Source organism: Mobula birostris, chromosome 2 (assembly GCF_030028105.1).
Source record: "Mobula birostris isolate sMobBir1 chromosome 2, sMobBir1.hap1, whole genome shotgun sequence".
Taxonomy (NCBI): Eukaryota; Metazoa; Chordata; class Chondrichthyes; order Myliobatiformes; family Myliobatidae; genus Mobula; species Mobula birostris.
The window spans coordinates 93,323,375-93,337,950 of record NC_092371.1 but is presented as its reverse complement, the minus strand read 5'-3'; the positions used below and the strand labels follow the sequence as shown (position 1 = coordinate 93,337,950).

The following is a 14,576-nucleotide window of genomic DNA, read 5'->3' as shown; positions in this document are numbered from 1 at the left end:
TGAGTGGCTGAGGAGGTGTTGCAGGGGACAGGGTTTCGGATTTGTGGACCATTGGGATCTCTTCTGGGGAAGGTATGACCCGTATGTAGCCCCCTGCCCACCCTCAGGGTCGCTCGGCTCGCTGTCGTCTAGGGACCCGTTAGCGGACTCACAGCACCTGGTCCATCCTCCGTCTCTCTCTCCCACCTTCTCCCCCCAAAACCCCGCGCCTACAATCTCTTACAGACTCCCCACAGGCATAACAACTCTACTAGTTACATCCTCAAAAAATTCTATGAGATTCGTCAGACATGATTTTCCCTTCACAACTAACCCAATTGGTTGATTTGTCCTCTTATCCAGATAATCCAAAACAAACTGCCAGCACAAGAACTTTCTCAGCATTTATCATAATAAAGAAGCATCCCAAGTATAACATAACAAAGAAGCCATTTTAATTAGCCTACACAGTAACATAAAAGACGAAACCCCCTTACACGTAAATAGAGGTTGGGTTACAGCTGTTAGGGAAGGTTTAAACTAAGTTAGCAGGGATGGGAAGCAGAGTGATAGGGCTGAAGTTGGGGCAATTGGTATACAAGTCGATGCATTACATAATGAAACCTTGAGGAAGAGGCAGATGATGAAGCAATATTACAGTCAGTGGGATGAGTTAAGTGTAACTTGGGGGCAAAATTGAAAAAGCTGATGAATACGGGACTGAAGGTTTTGTACTTGAATACATGCAGTAATTGGAATAAGGTAGATGATTTTGTCGAGCATTTAGAGATTGGCAGGTATGACGTTGTGGGCATCACTGAGATGGGCTGAAAGAAGATCATAGTTGGGAGCTTAACATTCAAGGATACACATTGTATCAAAAGAACAGGCAGGTGGCAGAGTGGATGGGGTGGCTCTGTTGGTAAAAAAAAAAAATGAAATCAAATCACTAGAAAGTGGTGACACAGGATCAGATGTGGGTAGAGTTAAGAAATTGCAAGGGTGCTGGAAGTTATAGGCAGGCCTCTGAACAGTAGTCAGAAAGTGGGATACAAATTACAATGGGAGATAGAAAAGGCATGTAAAAGGGGCAATGTCATGATAGTGATGGGGGATTTCAATATGCATATAGATCAGAAAAATCAGGTTGGTGCTGGATACCAAAAGAAGGAATTTGTAGAATGCCTACAAGATGGATTTTTAGAGCAGCTTGTGGTTGACTCACTATGGGACACAATCAGGGAAGACAGCAGAGCAGCAATAGCTGGTATTTCTGGGAGCGATTCAGGAAACGCAGGCCAGATACATCCCAAAGATGTAGAAGTGTTCTAAAGGGAAGATGAAGCAACCATGGTTGACAGCAGGAAAGATGATGGTGTGTAACTTTCTCAGTTACAGCACTCAGGTGAATCTGGAGAGGGCCTTGGATAGGGAGTGTTCTTCTCCCTATGTTATCCACAGTATTCAGGAGGTAACTTTGACAATGAAATGTTTTCTATTTTACAGCTTAGTTAAAAGTTGTAATGAAAGAGTTTGAGTTGATAAAATCCATATTACCCATTAATATGGTGTAATTTGCCACCCTCGAGTGCAGGAAGAGCTGCCAGTGGAAGTGGTGGATGTGGGTTTAATTTCAACAATTAAGAGAAGTTTGGATAAGTACGTGGCTACAGTCCAGGTGCAGGTCGATGGGACTAGTTTAGCACCAACTAGATGGACTGAAGGGCCTGCTGCTGTGCTGTAGTGCTCTACAACTTTGAGAAACAATGCACGATGGTACGTGGGTCACAAACAACACAAACTGCAAAGATGGACGTATAAGCTGAGCAGTGTGAAGGTTGTGGCTGGGACACTGAACCACACATAATACTGAGCAAGAAGGGAATGGATAGAAAACACAAATAAGGGCAGAGCTGTGATTCGAAGGGAGGAAGAATACTGAGAAGATAGCTGCAGGCAGCCTAGTCTAATGCAGTGATGTGGAAACACAGGAAAATAGCTGGAGCAACACACAAAATGGTGGAGGAATTCAGCAGATCAGGAAACATCAAACAATGAAAAAGTAGGTAGAAGGTTGTAGATCCAGCCAGCACCACCACAGGCACAACCCTCCCCACCACTGAGGACACCTTCAAGAGATGGTACCCAGCATCATCATTAAGCACCCTCACATGCCCCCTTCTCAACATGACCATCAGGAAGGAGGTACAGAAACGTGAAGGCCCACACAAACACACACAAATTTAACAACCTCCCTGCCTGTGTTTCCAAATGGTCCATGAAAACCACCTCATCTTTTTCACCATTTATTTATATTTATAAATTACAGTAATTTTTACGTCTTACATTGTAGTGCTGCAACAAAACAGTTTTCATGGTAGATGTCAGTGATTATAAACCTTGTTCTAGTCCAAATGAAGTGCTCCATCCAAAACGTTCACTGTCCATTTCCCTCCACAGATGCTGCCTGGCCCACTCAGCCCCTCCAGCAGTTTCTTTTATTTTTGTGCTCCAGGTTCCTGTATCTGCAATGTCCACCTTGCATGTGATCTGCCTTGCTTTGCGCCTATAGTGAAGCCCTGGGTTGAGATAACTGGTGTTTGTTCTGGGGCCCCAGTGTGCAGGACCAAAGGACATTCCTTGTGAAGTGAACTGGTGAATGGCAATATCCTCATACTCCAGGCTGGGAGCAGCAGTGTGAATATCTCATGGTCATTTGCACTGAGTGCAAACCCCTCCATGTCCGAGCGTCCTCCTCCATTCCAGATGAGGGGCAGCAGATTTGGAGAACATTAATCTGACCCAATGCCTGCGTTTCTGCGATGGGTCAACAATTTAGCAAATGCATTCTGAGGTACAGTCCTATCAGACCATCTTCCTCAGCTCGAGGTAGCTTAGTGAGGCTCCCCTGCACCTGTAACTCAATGAAGGATGCCAATGAATGGGACATTCCATGGGGTAGGGAGAGAAGGATTGGACCTGGAAGTGGGTGTTGGGAAACTGGAATTACTATAATTGTGAGGAACATGCTGATAAAGGATCGTCATGCGGTTGACTGACTGGGCAGGAAGGGGCTGATGGTACAGTATTGTGAAAAATAAAAGCATACATTTCAAAAATCTAATAAATACTGAGTCAGGAAAGTTGCTGTGCACTAATCACAGCAAGTAAAGAGGGAAGGTAAAGCTGGTGGTTTGAGACCTGCTGGACTTTGTTCCTGACTGGGCTTATCTAAGAAGGGATGTTCATGTGTTCGAAGCAGTGAGACATTCAAGTGTTTGTTGGAACTTGGAGGGATCTATCTGCAAAGGAGACAGCTGCAGGAGTTCATAGCTACTAGAGGGATCACACTGAGATTCAGAAAGTTCTAATGGACCGTGGCTGAGGTGATCTCCCCTACTGCAGAGTCTCGAAGCAAAGAGTCCGAGTGACAGCATTAGTTCACTGCAGAGACCGGAATTTTCTCTGTGGAATTGGCTATTAGGATGCTAACAAATTCAACAGATTCCTGCCTGGGCAGTGCAGGTTTAAGGGAAAGGGCAGGAAAAGAAACGGATCAACTCTGATCTATTGAATGGAACCATCTCCTTTCATCTCCCCTCCTAAACCGGTTATGTTGCTCTCTACACTTCTGACACACAATATTCCACTCCCCACAAGCGTTTGTGTTAGAAGTTTAAAACACTCGTAGCAGGCTGCTCACTTCCGAACCCAGATCATGCCTAACATATATATATATATATATATATACTGTACTGTACTAGGCGCAGTTCATGCACTGATTACCAACACCCAGACGTGGCCTGATCCTTCGCGGAAAAGCAAATTCTATGATTTGTCAGGCTGCTCGCTGGCAGTTGTCAGGGACAGTACTCTGCCTGGTAAGGTGTGGCTCACAGACCCAGTTCCGCTCTCAGCCCACTCTCCCAGAAGTCCACAGCCAGTCACCTTCTCAGCTGGTGTGCTGAGCTCAAGCCCCCGGAGTACCAGCTGGCAGCGAACAGTCACCCTCGCAGCTTTCTCCCGTGTGTGTCTGAGGGTTTACCATTACCACAGTGACCTCGTCATCCAGCTCACAGCTGGGGTTGGAGAAGGCTGACAGTGGCAGCATGATGCGATGGATTTCTTGTTCACATGCTCGCTGCTCCTGTTCCTTCTTTATATCTCGACCTCTGTAAAGGGAGGAGGCCCCGTTATAACCATATAACAATTATAGCATGGAAACAGGCCATCTCAGCCCTTCTAGTCTGTGCTGAACACTTACTCTCACCTAGTCCCACCGTCCTGCACTCAGCCCATAACCCTCCATTCCTTTCCTGTCCATATAGCTGTCCAATTTAACTTTAAATAACAACATCGAACCTGCCTCAACCACTTCTGCTGGAAGCTCATTCCACACAGCTACCACTCTCTGAGTAAAGAAGTTCCCCCTCATGTTACCCCTAAACTTTCGCCCTTTAACTCTCAACTCATGTCCTCCTGTTTGACTCTCCCCCGCTCTCAATGGAAAAAGTCTATCGATGTCAACTCTATCTATCCCCCTCATAATTTTAAATACCTCTATCAAGTCCCCCCTCAACCTTCTACGCTCCAAAGAATAAAGACCCATCTTGTTCAAACCATTAATTCCTCATCGGTTCACAAAGCGCCATTAATGCAGGGATTCATTATTGAGGAAAAGTTCACACTGAGCTGGATCAGAGGGTACAAGCCAAAGCTTGGGCAGAGGTGAGTTTGATGACACAAAGGTTGCTGGAGATGTGGAGAATGTAGAAGGTTGTCACAGGTGACAAAGGGACGTGACAGGATGCAGAGCTCAGCTCATACAGTAAGTGACAAATAGAGTTTGAAGTGATTCACTTTGGAAGGTTGAACTTGAAGGCAGAGTACAAGATTCTTAGCATTATGGAGGAACAGAAGGATCTTGCAATCTACATCCACAGATCCCTCAAAGTTGCTACTCGAGTTGAAAGGGTGGCGTATAGTGTGTTGGCCTTCATTAGTCACGGAACTGAGTTGAAGAATCACTCTACATAACTCTGCTTAGACCACACACCGAGTACTGTGTTCAGTTTTGGTCACCTCAATCCTGGAAGGATGTAGAAACTTTAGAGAGGGTGCAGAGGAGATTTACCAGGATGCTGCCTGGATTGGAGAGCATACCTTATGAGGAAAGGTTGAGCAAGCAAGGGTTTGTCCTCTTTGGAGTGAAGGAGGGCAAGAGGTGACTTGATCAAGGTGTACAAGATGGTAAGAGGCATTGTTAGAGTGGACAGCCAGCATCCTTTTCCCCAGGGTGGAAACGGCCAATGCAAGAGGACATATTTTAAGTTAATTGGAGGAAAGTATAGCTGGGATGTCAGAGGTATGTTGTTGTTGTTTTTTTTTTAGAAACACAGAGAGTGGTGAGTCCATGGAGTACCATAGAGTCCATGGGTGTGGTAGAGGCAGATATATTAGAGCCATCCAAGAAACACTTAGATAGGCATAAGGAGGATAGAGAAATGTTTGGCTACGTAGGATTAAGTTGACCTTAAGAGTAGATTAAAAGGTCAGCACAACATCGTAGGCCACAGGGCCTTCAGTGTGCTGCAATGTTCTATGTTAACAAGGGAGGAACTTCTGAGCACAGCGAAGAGCTTCTGCTGGAGGTAAACAGAGTGGACAAGGAGAAGGACATGTGGACAAATGACCTCAGTGCTCAAAGTGCTTCAGCATTGTCTCTCTGCTCTTTGTCACAACACATTCATGCCGCCTCCCTTGGACTGATGGGTGTGAGGAGGCAGCGTTGGGCTGAGGGCCAGCTGCTGTACTGTTAATGAGGGGGCAGTGAGGTTTGGGTAACCACAGCCTTGGGCTGTTTGTGTTGAGCAAAGGGCCAAAGCCAGGTAGGACATGGGGCAGGGTAGCACAGCAAGAGGCCCACAGCATCTGTGATGCTAATTAAACCAATTCCTTCTGCCTGCACATGATCCAGATTCTCTATTTCCTTCATATTAAAGTGCCCATCGAAAAGCCTCTTAAACTCTCCAAATCTGCTTCTACTACCACCCAGATACCAACGAACTGACCCAGTACATCTCTAAACTCTCCCCTCACGTCCTCTCAACTTAAAGCTATGCCCTCTCGATTTGGACATTTCTACCCTTGGAGACTGCCATGAACAATGTAGAAATTCTAAAAAACAAGTGCAAACAAGTCATTCAGCCCATCGAATCCACTCTCCCAGTCAGCACTGCCGTGGCTGGTCCTCCATCCCACACCCACCCCTGCCCATCAACATGGCCTAGTAACTCTCTGGACACTTGGAAATCAGATGATCCTGATGGCACAAGGATGGAGAAGGACTAATGATCAGACCAGCAGCTCACTCACAGTCCTGTCCAGCACAGGGACCAGGCATCAACCCTTGGCTTTCAGTCCTACATAGTACCCCGCTCGATCCCAGACCACACATCCCAGTCAGTTCATCAAGCTTGTCCTTACCGTTTGTAAATGTAGCCTAGTATGATGCCAGAACCCAAGGCTATGATGATGACAATCATTATAATCGCCAAGACCTGACCTAGGATTGAAAAATAAACCAATGTGAAAGGGGGAAAAAGAGTTGGGTAGTTACAAGCAAGTTGTTCAGAACCTCCGCCAGAGGAGAAAGTGTTGAAGTTTTGGGGATGATCTCCTGTCCTCAGTCACAGCTCTCCGCCCTCGGAATGAGGTATGACTTTGAAAAATGGTTACTTGGTAACGAACGCAGTCAACATCAGTGAAGCAAACATGTAACTGAGTCGAGAGCAAACACTGGCCAAACAAAGCTACTTTCAGTTTGGGAAATGGACCCTGCTGACAGGTTCCGAGCAGGGTAATGGACAACGTTTCATTAGTCGGGGGATTGAGTTCAAGAGCCACGACATAATGCTGCAGCTCTATAAAAGCAACAGACATAAAAATTGCTGGTGAACGCAGCAGGCCAGGCAGCATCTCTAGGAAGAGGTAGAGTCGACGTTTCGGGCCGCGACCTTCGGCAGAACTAACTGAAAGAAGAGCTAGTAAGAGATTTGAAAGTGGGAAGGGGAGGAGGAGATCCGAAATGATAAGAGAAGACAGGAGGGGGAGGGATGGAGCTAAGAGCTGGATAGTTGATTGGCAAAAGGGATATGAGAAGATCATGGGACAGTAGGCCCAGGGAGAAGGAAAAGGGGGGGGGGACCCAGAGGATGGGGTACGATGGGGAGGTGGGGCATTAGCTGAAGTTTGAGAAGTCAATGTTCATGCCATCAGGTTGGAGGCTACCCAGACAGAATATAATGTGTTGCTCCTCCAACCTGAGTGTGGCTTCATCTTGACAGTAGAGGAGGCCGTGGATAGACATATCAGAATGAGAACTGGACGTGGAATTAAAATGTGTGGCCACTGGGAGATCCTGCTTTCTCTGGCGGACAGAGCGCAGGAGTTCAGTGAAACGATCTCCCAGTCTGTATCGGGTCTCGCCAATATATAGAAGGCCACATCGGGAGCACCGGACGCAGTATATCACACCAGCCAACTCACAGGTGAAGTGTCACCTCACCTGGAAGGACTGCCTGGGGCCCTGAATGGTAGTGAGGGAGGAAGTGTAAGGGCATGTGTAGCACTTGTTCCGCTTACAAGGATAAGTGCCAGGAAGGAGATGGGTGGGGAGGGATGGGGGGGACAAATGGACAAGAGAGTTGGGTAGGGAGCGACCCCTGCGGAAAGCGGGGGCGGGGCAAGGAAAGATGCGCTTAGTGGTGGGAAGCAGTTGGAGGTGGCGGAAGTTACGGAGAAAATATACGTTGGACCCAGAGGCTGGTGGGGTGGTAGGTGAGGACAAGGGGAACCCTATTCCTAGTGGGGTGGCAGGAGGATTGAGTGAGGGCAGATGTGCGTGAAATGGGGGAGATGCGTTTGAGCGCAGAGTTGATGGTGGAGGAAGGGAAGCCCCTTTCTTTAAAAAAGGACATTTCCGTCATCCTGGAATGAAAAGCCTCATTCTGAGAGCAGATGCAGCGGAGACGGAGGAATTGCGAGAAGGGGATAGCATTTTTGCAAGAGACAGGGTGAGAAGAGGAATAGTTCAGACAGCTGTGAGAGTCAGTAGGCTTATAGTAGACATCAGTAGATAAGCTGTCTCCACAGATAGAGACAGAAAGATCTAGAAAGGGGAGGGAGGTGTCAGAAATGGACAAAGTAAGCTTGAGGGCAGGTTGAAAGTTAGAGGCAAAGTTAATGAAGTCAACGAACTCAGCATGCATGCAGGAAGCAGCGCCAATGCAGTCATCTATGTAGCGAAGGAAAAGTGGGCGACAGATACCAGAATAAATGGGCCTGCTGCGTTCACCAGCAACTTTTGTGTGCGTTGCTTGAAATTCTAGCATCTGCAGATTTCAGCACTGGTCACCTCATTATAGAACGATGTAGAAGCTTTAGAAAGGGTGCACAGGAGATAGACCAGGATGCTGCCTGGTTTAGAGAGCATGTCTTATGGAGATAGGCTTAATGGGATAGGGCTTTTCTCTTTGGAGGGAAGGAGAATGTGAGGTTACTTGATAGAGTGTATAAGATGCAAGTGGCATAGATAGAGTGGATAGGTAGCCCTTTCTCCCAGGGCAGACACACGAGAGGGCACAATTTTAAAGGGATTGGAGGAAAGTATGGGGGCAGGGTGTCAAGGGTAGGGTTTTTTTTTATAGAAAGTGCTAAGGAACATACAGTTAGGTGTGATGGTAGAGGCAAGTACATTAAGGACATTTAAGAAATTTTTAGATAGACACAAGGATGATTGAAAAATAGAGGGCTATGTGGGAGGGAAGGGTTAGATTAATCTTAGAGAAGGTTAAAAGGTCAGCACAACATCGTGGGCCGAAGAGCCTGTGGTGTGCAGTAGTGTTCTCTGTTCTAACAGTAAACTGGCAAATGGGTTTATACTTTGTCACATGCACTGAGGTACAGTGAAAAGCTTCGTTCCATCCATACCAGTCACCTCATCATTCAGTGCCAGATAGTTCAAGGGAAGCCCACGACAGAGTGCAAAGTGAGTGTTAACTCTCCCAAACCTGGCTGGGGCCAACAACCCCATCCTGTAAAAACCCAGAGCTGCAGAAACACCAACAGAAACCTCATCCCTGGGAGAGGAAGGAGAAGGTGGGCTATACCTGGGCCCAGGTCGGAGGAGATGCTGTTGGCGGCCTGGGCTTAAGCAGGTAAACTGGGTGCTAGTTACAGAGAAAGTACAGTGCAGGCAGACCGCAAGGTGCAAGGTCATAATATGGTAGATAGTTTGTGAGGTCAAAGCAGCACAATGGCTAATGCCATTTTATCCAAGTAGGTGGGAGGTGATGCATTTTGGGAGGTCTAATGAATGGTCTAGTCCTGAGGCACAGAGGGACCTTGGAACACAAGTCCAGTGATCCTTGAAGGTAGCAACTCAGGCAGACAGAGTTCAAATTATAGAAACGTAGAAAACCTACAGCACAATACAGGCCCTTCAGCCCACAATGCTGTGCCAGACATGTACTTACTTTGGAAATTACCTAGGGTTACCCAAATAGCCCTTCTATTTTTCTAAGTTCCATGTCCCTATCCAGGAGCCTCTTAAAATTATGTCAGCAAATTGGATCCAAAACTGGCTCTGTAGGGGAAGACGGGAAGTGGAGGGCTGAATTCAATTTGAAGAGGTGTACCACGGATTGGTGCTGGGACTCTAGCTGAAATTTATATTAACAACTTAGTAGAAATTTTGAAGATTAGTGGTGCTTGAATACAGAGGAGGGTAGATTCAGACTATAGAACGTTGCTGACCAGGTACTTCATGCTGATAAGGATGAGGTGATTTCTTTCAAGGTGTCAAACAAGTGGAGAACGAGAATGTTCACCATGAACGTTAGTACCCAAGACAAAGGGACAAGTCCAAAGAACCTTGAAGGTAGCAATATACTGTAGGTAGATGAAATGGCAAAGGAAGCACATGGAATACTTGCCTTCATTAGCTGGGACGTAGAGCTTAAGTATAAGAGGTCTTGGTGCAATGTTACAACACATTGATGAGAAACACTGCCGGAATAGTGTGTACAGATCTGGTGGCCACACTATAGATAAAATTACTGCACTGCAGAGAATGCAGAAGAGATTTATAAATGATACATTTTGTGAAATGTGTTGTTTCACAGCAGCGGGTCAGTGCAAGACAAAAGTCACTGTCAGTTGCAAAAGAAATACTTAGTGAAAAAGACAAATAACGAGCTAGTATTCATGACAGTTCAGAGATCTGATGGCAGAGGGGAAGAAGCTGTTCCTAAAATGCAGAATGCAGGTCTTCAGGCTCCTGTACCTCCTCCCCAGATGGTGAAGGTCTGTAATGATGGATGGCGCCTTCTCAAGGTACTGAGGATGTGCGACTCAGTGATATGGGCAGACGGCAGAAGCAGGGGATGCTCTCCCTGGAGACAGCTGGTTCTGAGGGGATCCGAGAGGGGTGATTGTTAAAATCACAAAGGTGGAGTCAAGAACTAGAAGCCATCAAAAGGAGATGAGCAGCTAAAGAACCCAAGCTGAGATCAGGGAAAAACAAATTAGTGATGGGGATTAGGTTGTATTCAATTGTGAGAACAAGGTAACTATCAGAAATCTACAGGCAACTGACTGGATCAACATTACAAAGAGTTAGCATAGTCTCAATAGGCCAAATAGCCTCCCCCTCCTGTACTGTAACCATTGCACTGAGTGCAGGGACCATACCTGGAACTCCAAGGTCTTGTTTCTGTTTTGCTGACTGTCTCACTGGGTGGCTAATTCCACTGACTGGCTGCCGAACAATGGGCTCGCTGGCAGAAGGCATCTTCACCTGGTCTTTGATCTGAGCTGCCCTCTCCCCTGGCTTCACCGTTTCCGGCTCTCCTGTCGTGTGATTTAGGTCTTCATTTAGGGAAGCACCTAACGAGATGTAAGCCTGGTAAATGACTGAGCAAGGACTGAATGCTCCCTGTGCTGGATCGTCCCAGGGGAATTTTGTTACCTAAACTTTCTGTTCCATTAAATAAACACTTCATAGTTATTTAAGATCATTCTGTGATCTACCATGAGAAAATACCCTTTTAGCTGGAGTACAATTCTGGTGAATGCCCTTGTGTTTGATGCAATCCCTCTACACTCTTCTATCACTATCTTCTACCCACAATAGAACAGTACTCAAACCTATCCTTGTACCTTGCCAGCTTATACTACTTCATCTTCCCCCACCTTCTTATTCTGGCTTCTTCCCCCTTCCTTTGCAGTCCTGATGAAGGGTCTCAGCCTGAAAAGTTGACTGTTTATTCTCCATACATGCTGTCTGACCAGCTGAGTTCTTCCAGCATTTAGTGTGTTCCGCAGTACTCAAACACAGTCTGTGCAGATATTTATACAACACAACTTATACCTTCTGAACTGTGTCCTGCTTCAGTTCTACACCACTGAATTTCCCCACAGCTCTACTGTTCCAGGATTCAAATCATTTAGAATGCCAGCAAACACTTTTTCCACCACCCAACATATTCATCTTCACAAGGACCATCCCACAACACTTCTGTCTGGCCACAATCAGCCTCTATACGTAAACACCAATGCCCTTGAAAGGAAAGCCTACACAAAGTAGTGGATACCCCTGCCATCCCTTCTCACTGCTGCCATCAGGAAGGAGGTACAAAAGCCTCAGGAACTTCACCACCAGGTTCAGGAACAGTTATTACCCCTCAATCATCAGGCTCTTGAACCAGAGGGGAAATTTCACTTCACTCACCGCAACAGTGAACTGTTCCCACAACCTGTGGGCTCACTTTCAAGGTCTCTTCCCCTCATGTTCTCGATATTTATTGCTTATTTATTCATTATTTTTGTGGGAGGGGGGTTTGTATTTGCACAGTCTGTTGTCTTGCACACTGGCTGTTTAACCATCTTGTGTATGGTCTTTCATTGATTCTTTTCTTTTTGTATTTATTACAAAATACCTGCAAGAAAATGAATCTCAGGGTTGTATATGGTGACATACATGTACTTCGAAAATAAATTGACTTTGAACTTGGAAATACACAACCATTACTTTCCAGTCCCTTGGCCCAGTGGTCTCTTCCACACTGTGTACTGGCCAGCAGAGACACCAAGTCCACCTCCCATCAGTGCCAACCAAGCCAAGTAATGCCCAGTCTTCACTGTCCATGCCAGGCACACAGCTTTCATAGAGACAGGAGAGACAGAATGCACAGCCACTGGGAGAGAGGAGATTTACCAAGACAGCAGGATTGGCTGAGAGTGGTGGATATGTGGAACGGCATGCCAGGGTTGGTGGTAGAGGCAGATGCATTAGGGGCATTTAAAGAAACACATATTAAATTAAAGCACATAGATGATAAAAAAAAATGAAGGGATATGTTGGCGGGAAGGGTTAAAAGTCACCATAGTATTGTGGGCTACAGACCCTGTACCTGTACTGTGCTGTGGTATTCTGTGTTTTACCAGACTGTCCTGGTGAGAAAGGAGTTCCTTGATGGGATCTTTGTCCCTGCCTTGCAGTGCACATCCAGGTATTGCTTACATGTGACGAGATTACCTCACACTCTCTCAAACACTGAAAGCTGGACACTGACACCCTCCAGGTGAAAACATTTCTTCAACCCTCCCACCAATTACTTCAATTGCCTTGGCTTTCGATCCGTCTGCGTTAGGAAACAGATGATTCCCGATTACTCTCGAGGCCCGCAAAAAATTATCTGTTTCATTAAGTCTGCCGTCAGCTTTCTCTGTTTGGACGAAAGCAAACCCTAGCTGCTTCAGTCCGCCCTCATTGCAATATTTTTCGACTCGTGTTCCACATCCTCGATAACCTCCAGTCTGCACTTTCACTCCAAAAATTCCACCACACCGTCTGTAAACACCACCCTTCGTAATTTAAAAGAAAACCCTTAATATCCTTGGCCCTGCAAAAAATGAACACCCCTCCCTCACATCAGGGGCCACCTACCTCCTCTGTACAACACCCATTCCATCCCCCTAAACCCAGCCCACCTCAAAGTTGCACTGATTGCTGTTGTCGCCCAGAGCGCAACACCAGTTATGACCGCTACCTGTGATGTTTTGAGAAAGATTCAGCTTTTCATCCTGCTCACTCTGCATCAAGTTTGCACAATTTACTCCAGGCGTAATACGCTGCTCTCCACTTAAACCAGTTCCATTGGAAGTTAGGCAGTCTGCAACAAATCAGCATAGAAATGTTCACCCGTTGTAGGACAGAGGGGAACCCCCTGTGCCTCCAAAACTCTGTCTCCACCCCTTTCTCCCATACACACCAACTACATTTGCCAGTTCCCCCATAAATGGCCCCACCACGAACTCTAACTCCCAAACCCTCCCCTCCCAACAACAATCACAACAACGCTCTCCCCAACCTCCAAAGTGTCTCGCTCAGAGCCGTCCTCATCGCCGATCCCAAGCTAAGGCTTCCTCCAACCCCTCTCCCCATCTTTCCCTCACTTCTCCAACCCATGCCCTCAACAGCTTCCCCTCTCCTCCGCCCAGATGCTGACACACTACCCTCACCCCTCCCCCGACTCCCTCGGTCTCACCTGGTCTCGAGACAGCTCCAACCACAGCCAGCAGGTGCAGGAGGAGCGCCGCCCGCTTCAGTCCCGGGAGGCTCCCGACACGGTCCCCCGTTCCCCAAGACCCACCGCCTGGTTCCATTGCTGCTTGTAAACAACCTCGTTCCTGCATCGGTCTCGCTCTCCGTCCAATCGGAACCCACATTCTCACAGCCAATCCCACCAGAACTAGGAGCACAGCAACCAATCCAAACGCAGATGCAAAGCTCAGCTATACGTCCTCACCCGAATGAACCAATCTCATAACAGCGTCCCACAACGACTCCAAATCCAGGCCTAGCTTTACAGCCAATCCAAACGTCGACCTGCTGCCCAGCAACCAATGGTATCTCGGTCCGTATCCAATTCCCCACAGATCCTCAACCAATCCAAACCTAGAGCTAGAGCCCCAGCGACAAGGGCCAGTCCGGACTCTGATACGCAGGGTTGCTGGCGTCGTGCTGAACGGCTCGGTAGCTCTCACACCCGCCCCTTATGCCCTAGATTTTTACATGCTATGGAGGTCTTTTTTTTTTATTATTGAATTAACCTTAGACTCTCGCCTCAGCTTTTCTATATGGAGACGCGAAGCTTTAAAAACCAGACCCGTTACGGGTTAAACATCCAACCCATGGGCTAGATTCCCGGAATCCCGTCTGCGATCTGCTGTTTGTCTTCGCTAATCTGGAAAAGACTCCCAGTTCCAGGAAGTGAATATTTTAAAAAACATAAACAAGTCAATTGGACTCCAGGCCCAATTTCCTTGATATTCTTTATCCTGTAATTCAGTATGCAATTCATTAACGATTCCCTGCGCCTAGAACACCCCAGTATCCCCATCATTCCTGAAACATCATTATTCTATAGCATAAACTCTCATCTCGTTGACTTGATTACATCTGGAGTGCAACATCCTCCTGGTGGTTTGTTACACAACAAACTGAAATTACCAAAATCCAGTCGACAATTCCG

General features: G+C 46.8%; 1 protein-coding gene across 1 annotated transcript; it reads right to left on the bottom strand.

Annotated features, from left to right (window-relative positions):
• Positions 1-280: 280 nt before the first annotated feature.
• pik3ip1 (phosphoinositide-3-kinase interacting protein 1) lies at positions 281-13,758 on the bottom strand. The gene is made up of 5 exons (XM_072245156.1): positions 13,590-13,758; positions 13,092-13,214; positions 10,732-10,926; positions 6,466-6,544; positions 281-4,151 (listed from the first exon to the last, which is right to left on the bottom strand). The coding sequence occupies exons 1-5, from the start codon at positions 13,735-13,737 to the stop codon at positions 3,950-3,952; spliced, it is 747 nt and encodes a 248-aa protein (XP_072101257.1). The 5' UTR covers positions 13,738-13,758; the 3' UTR covers positions 281-3,949.
• Between the last annotated feature and the right edge of the window lie 818 nt (positions 13,759-14,576).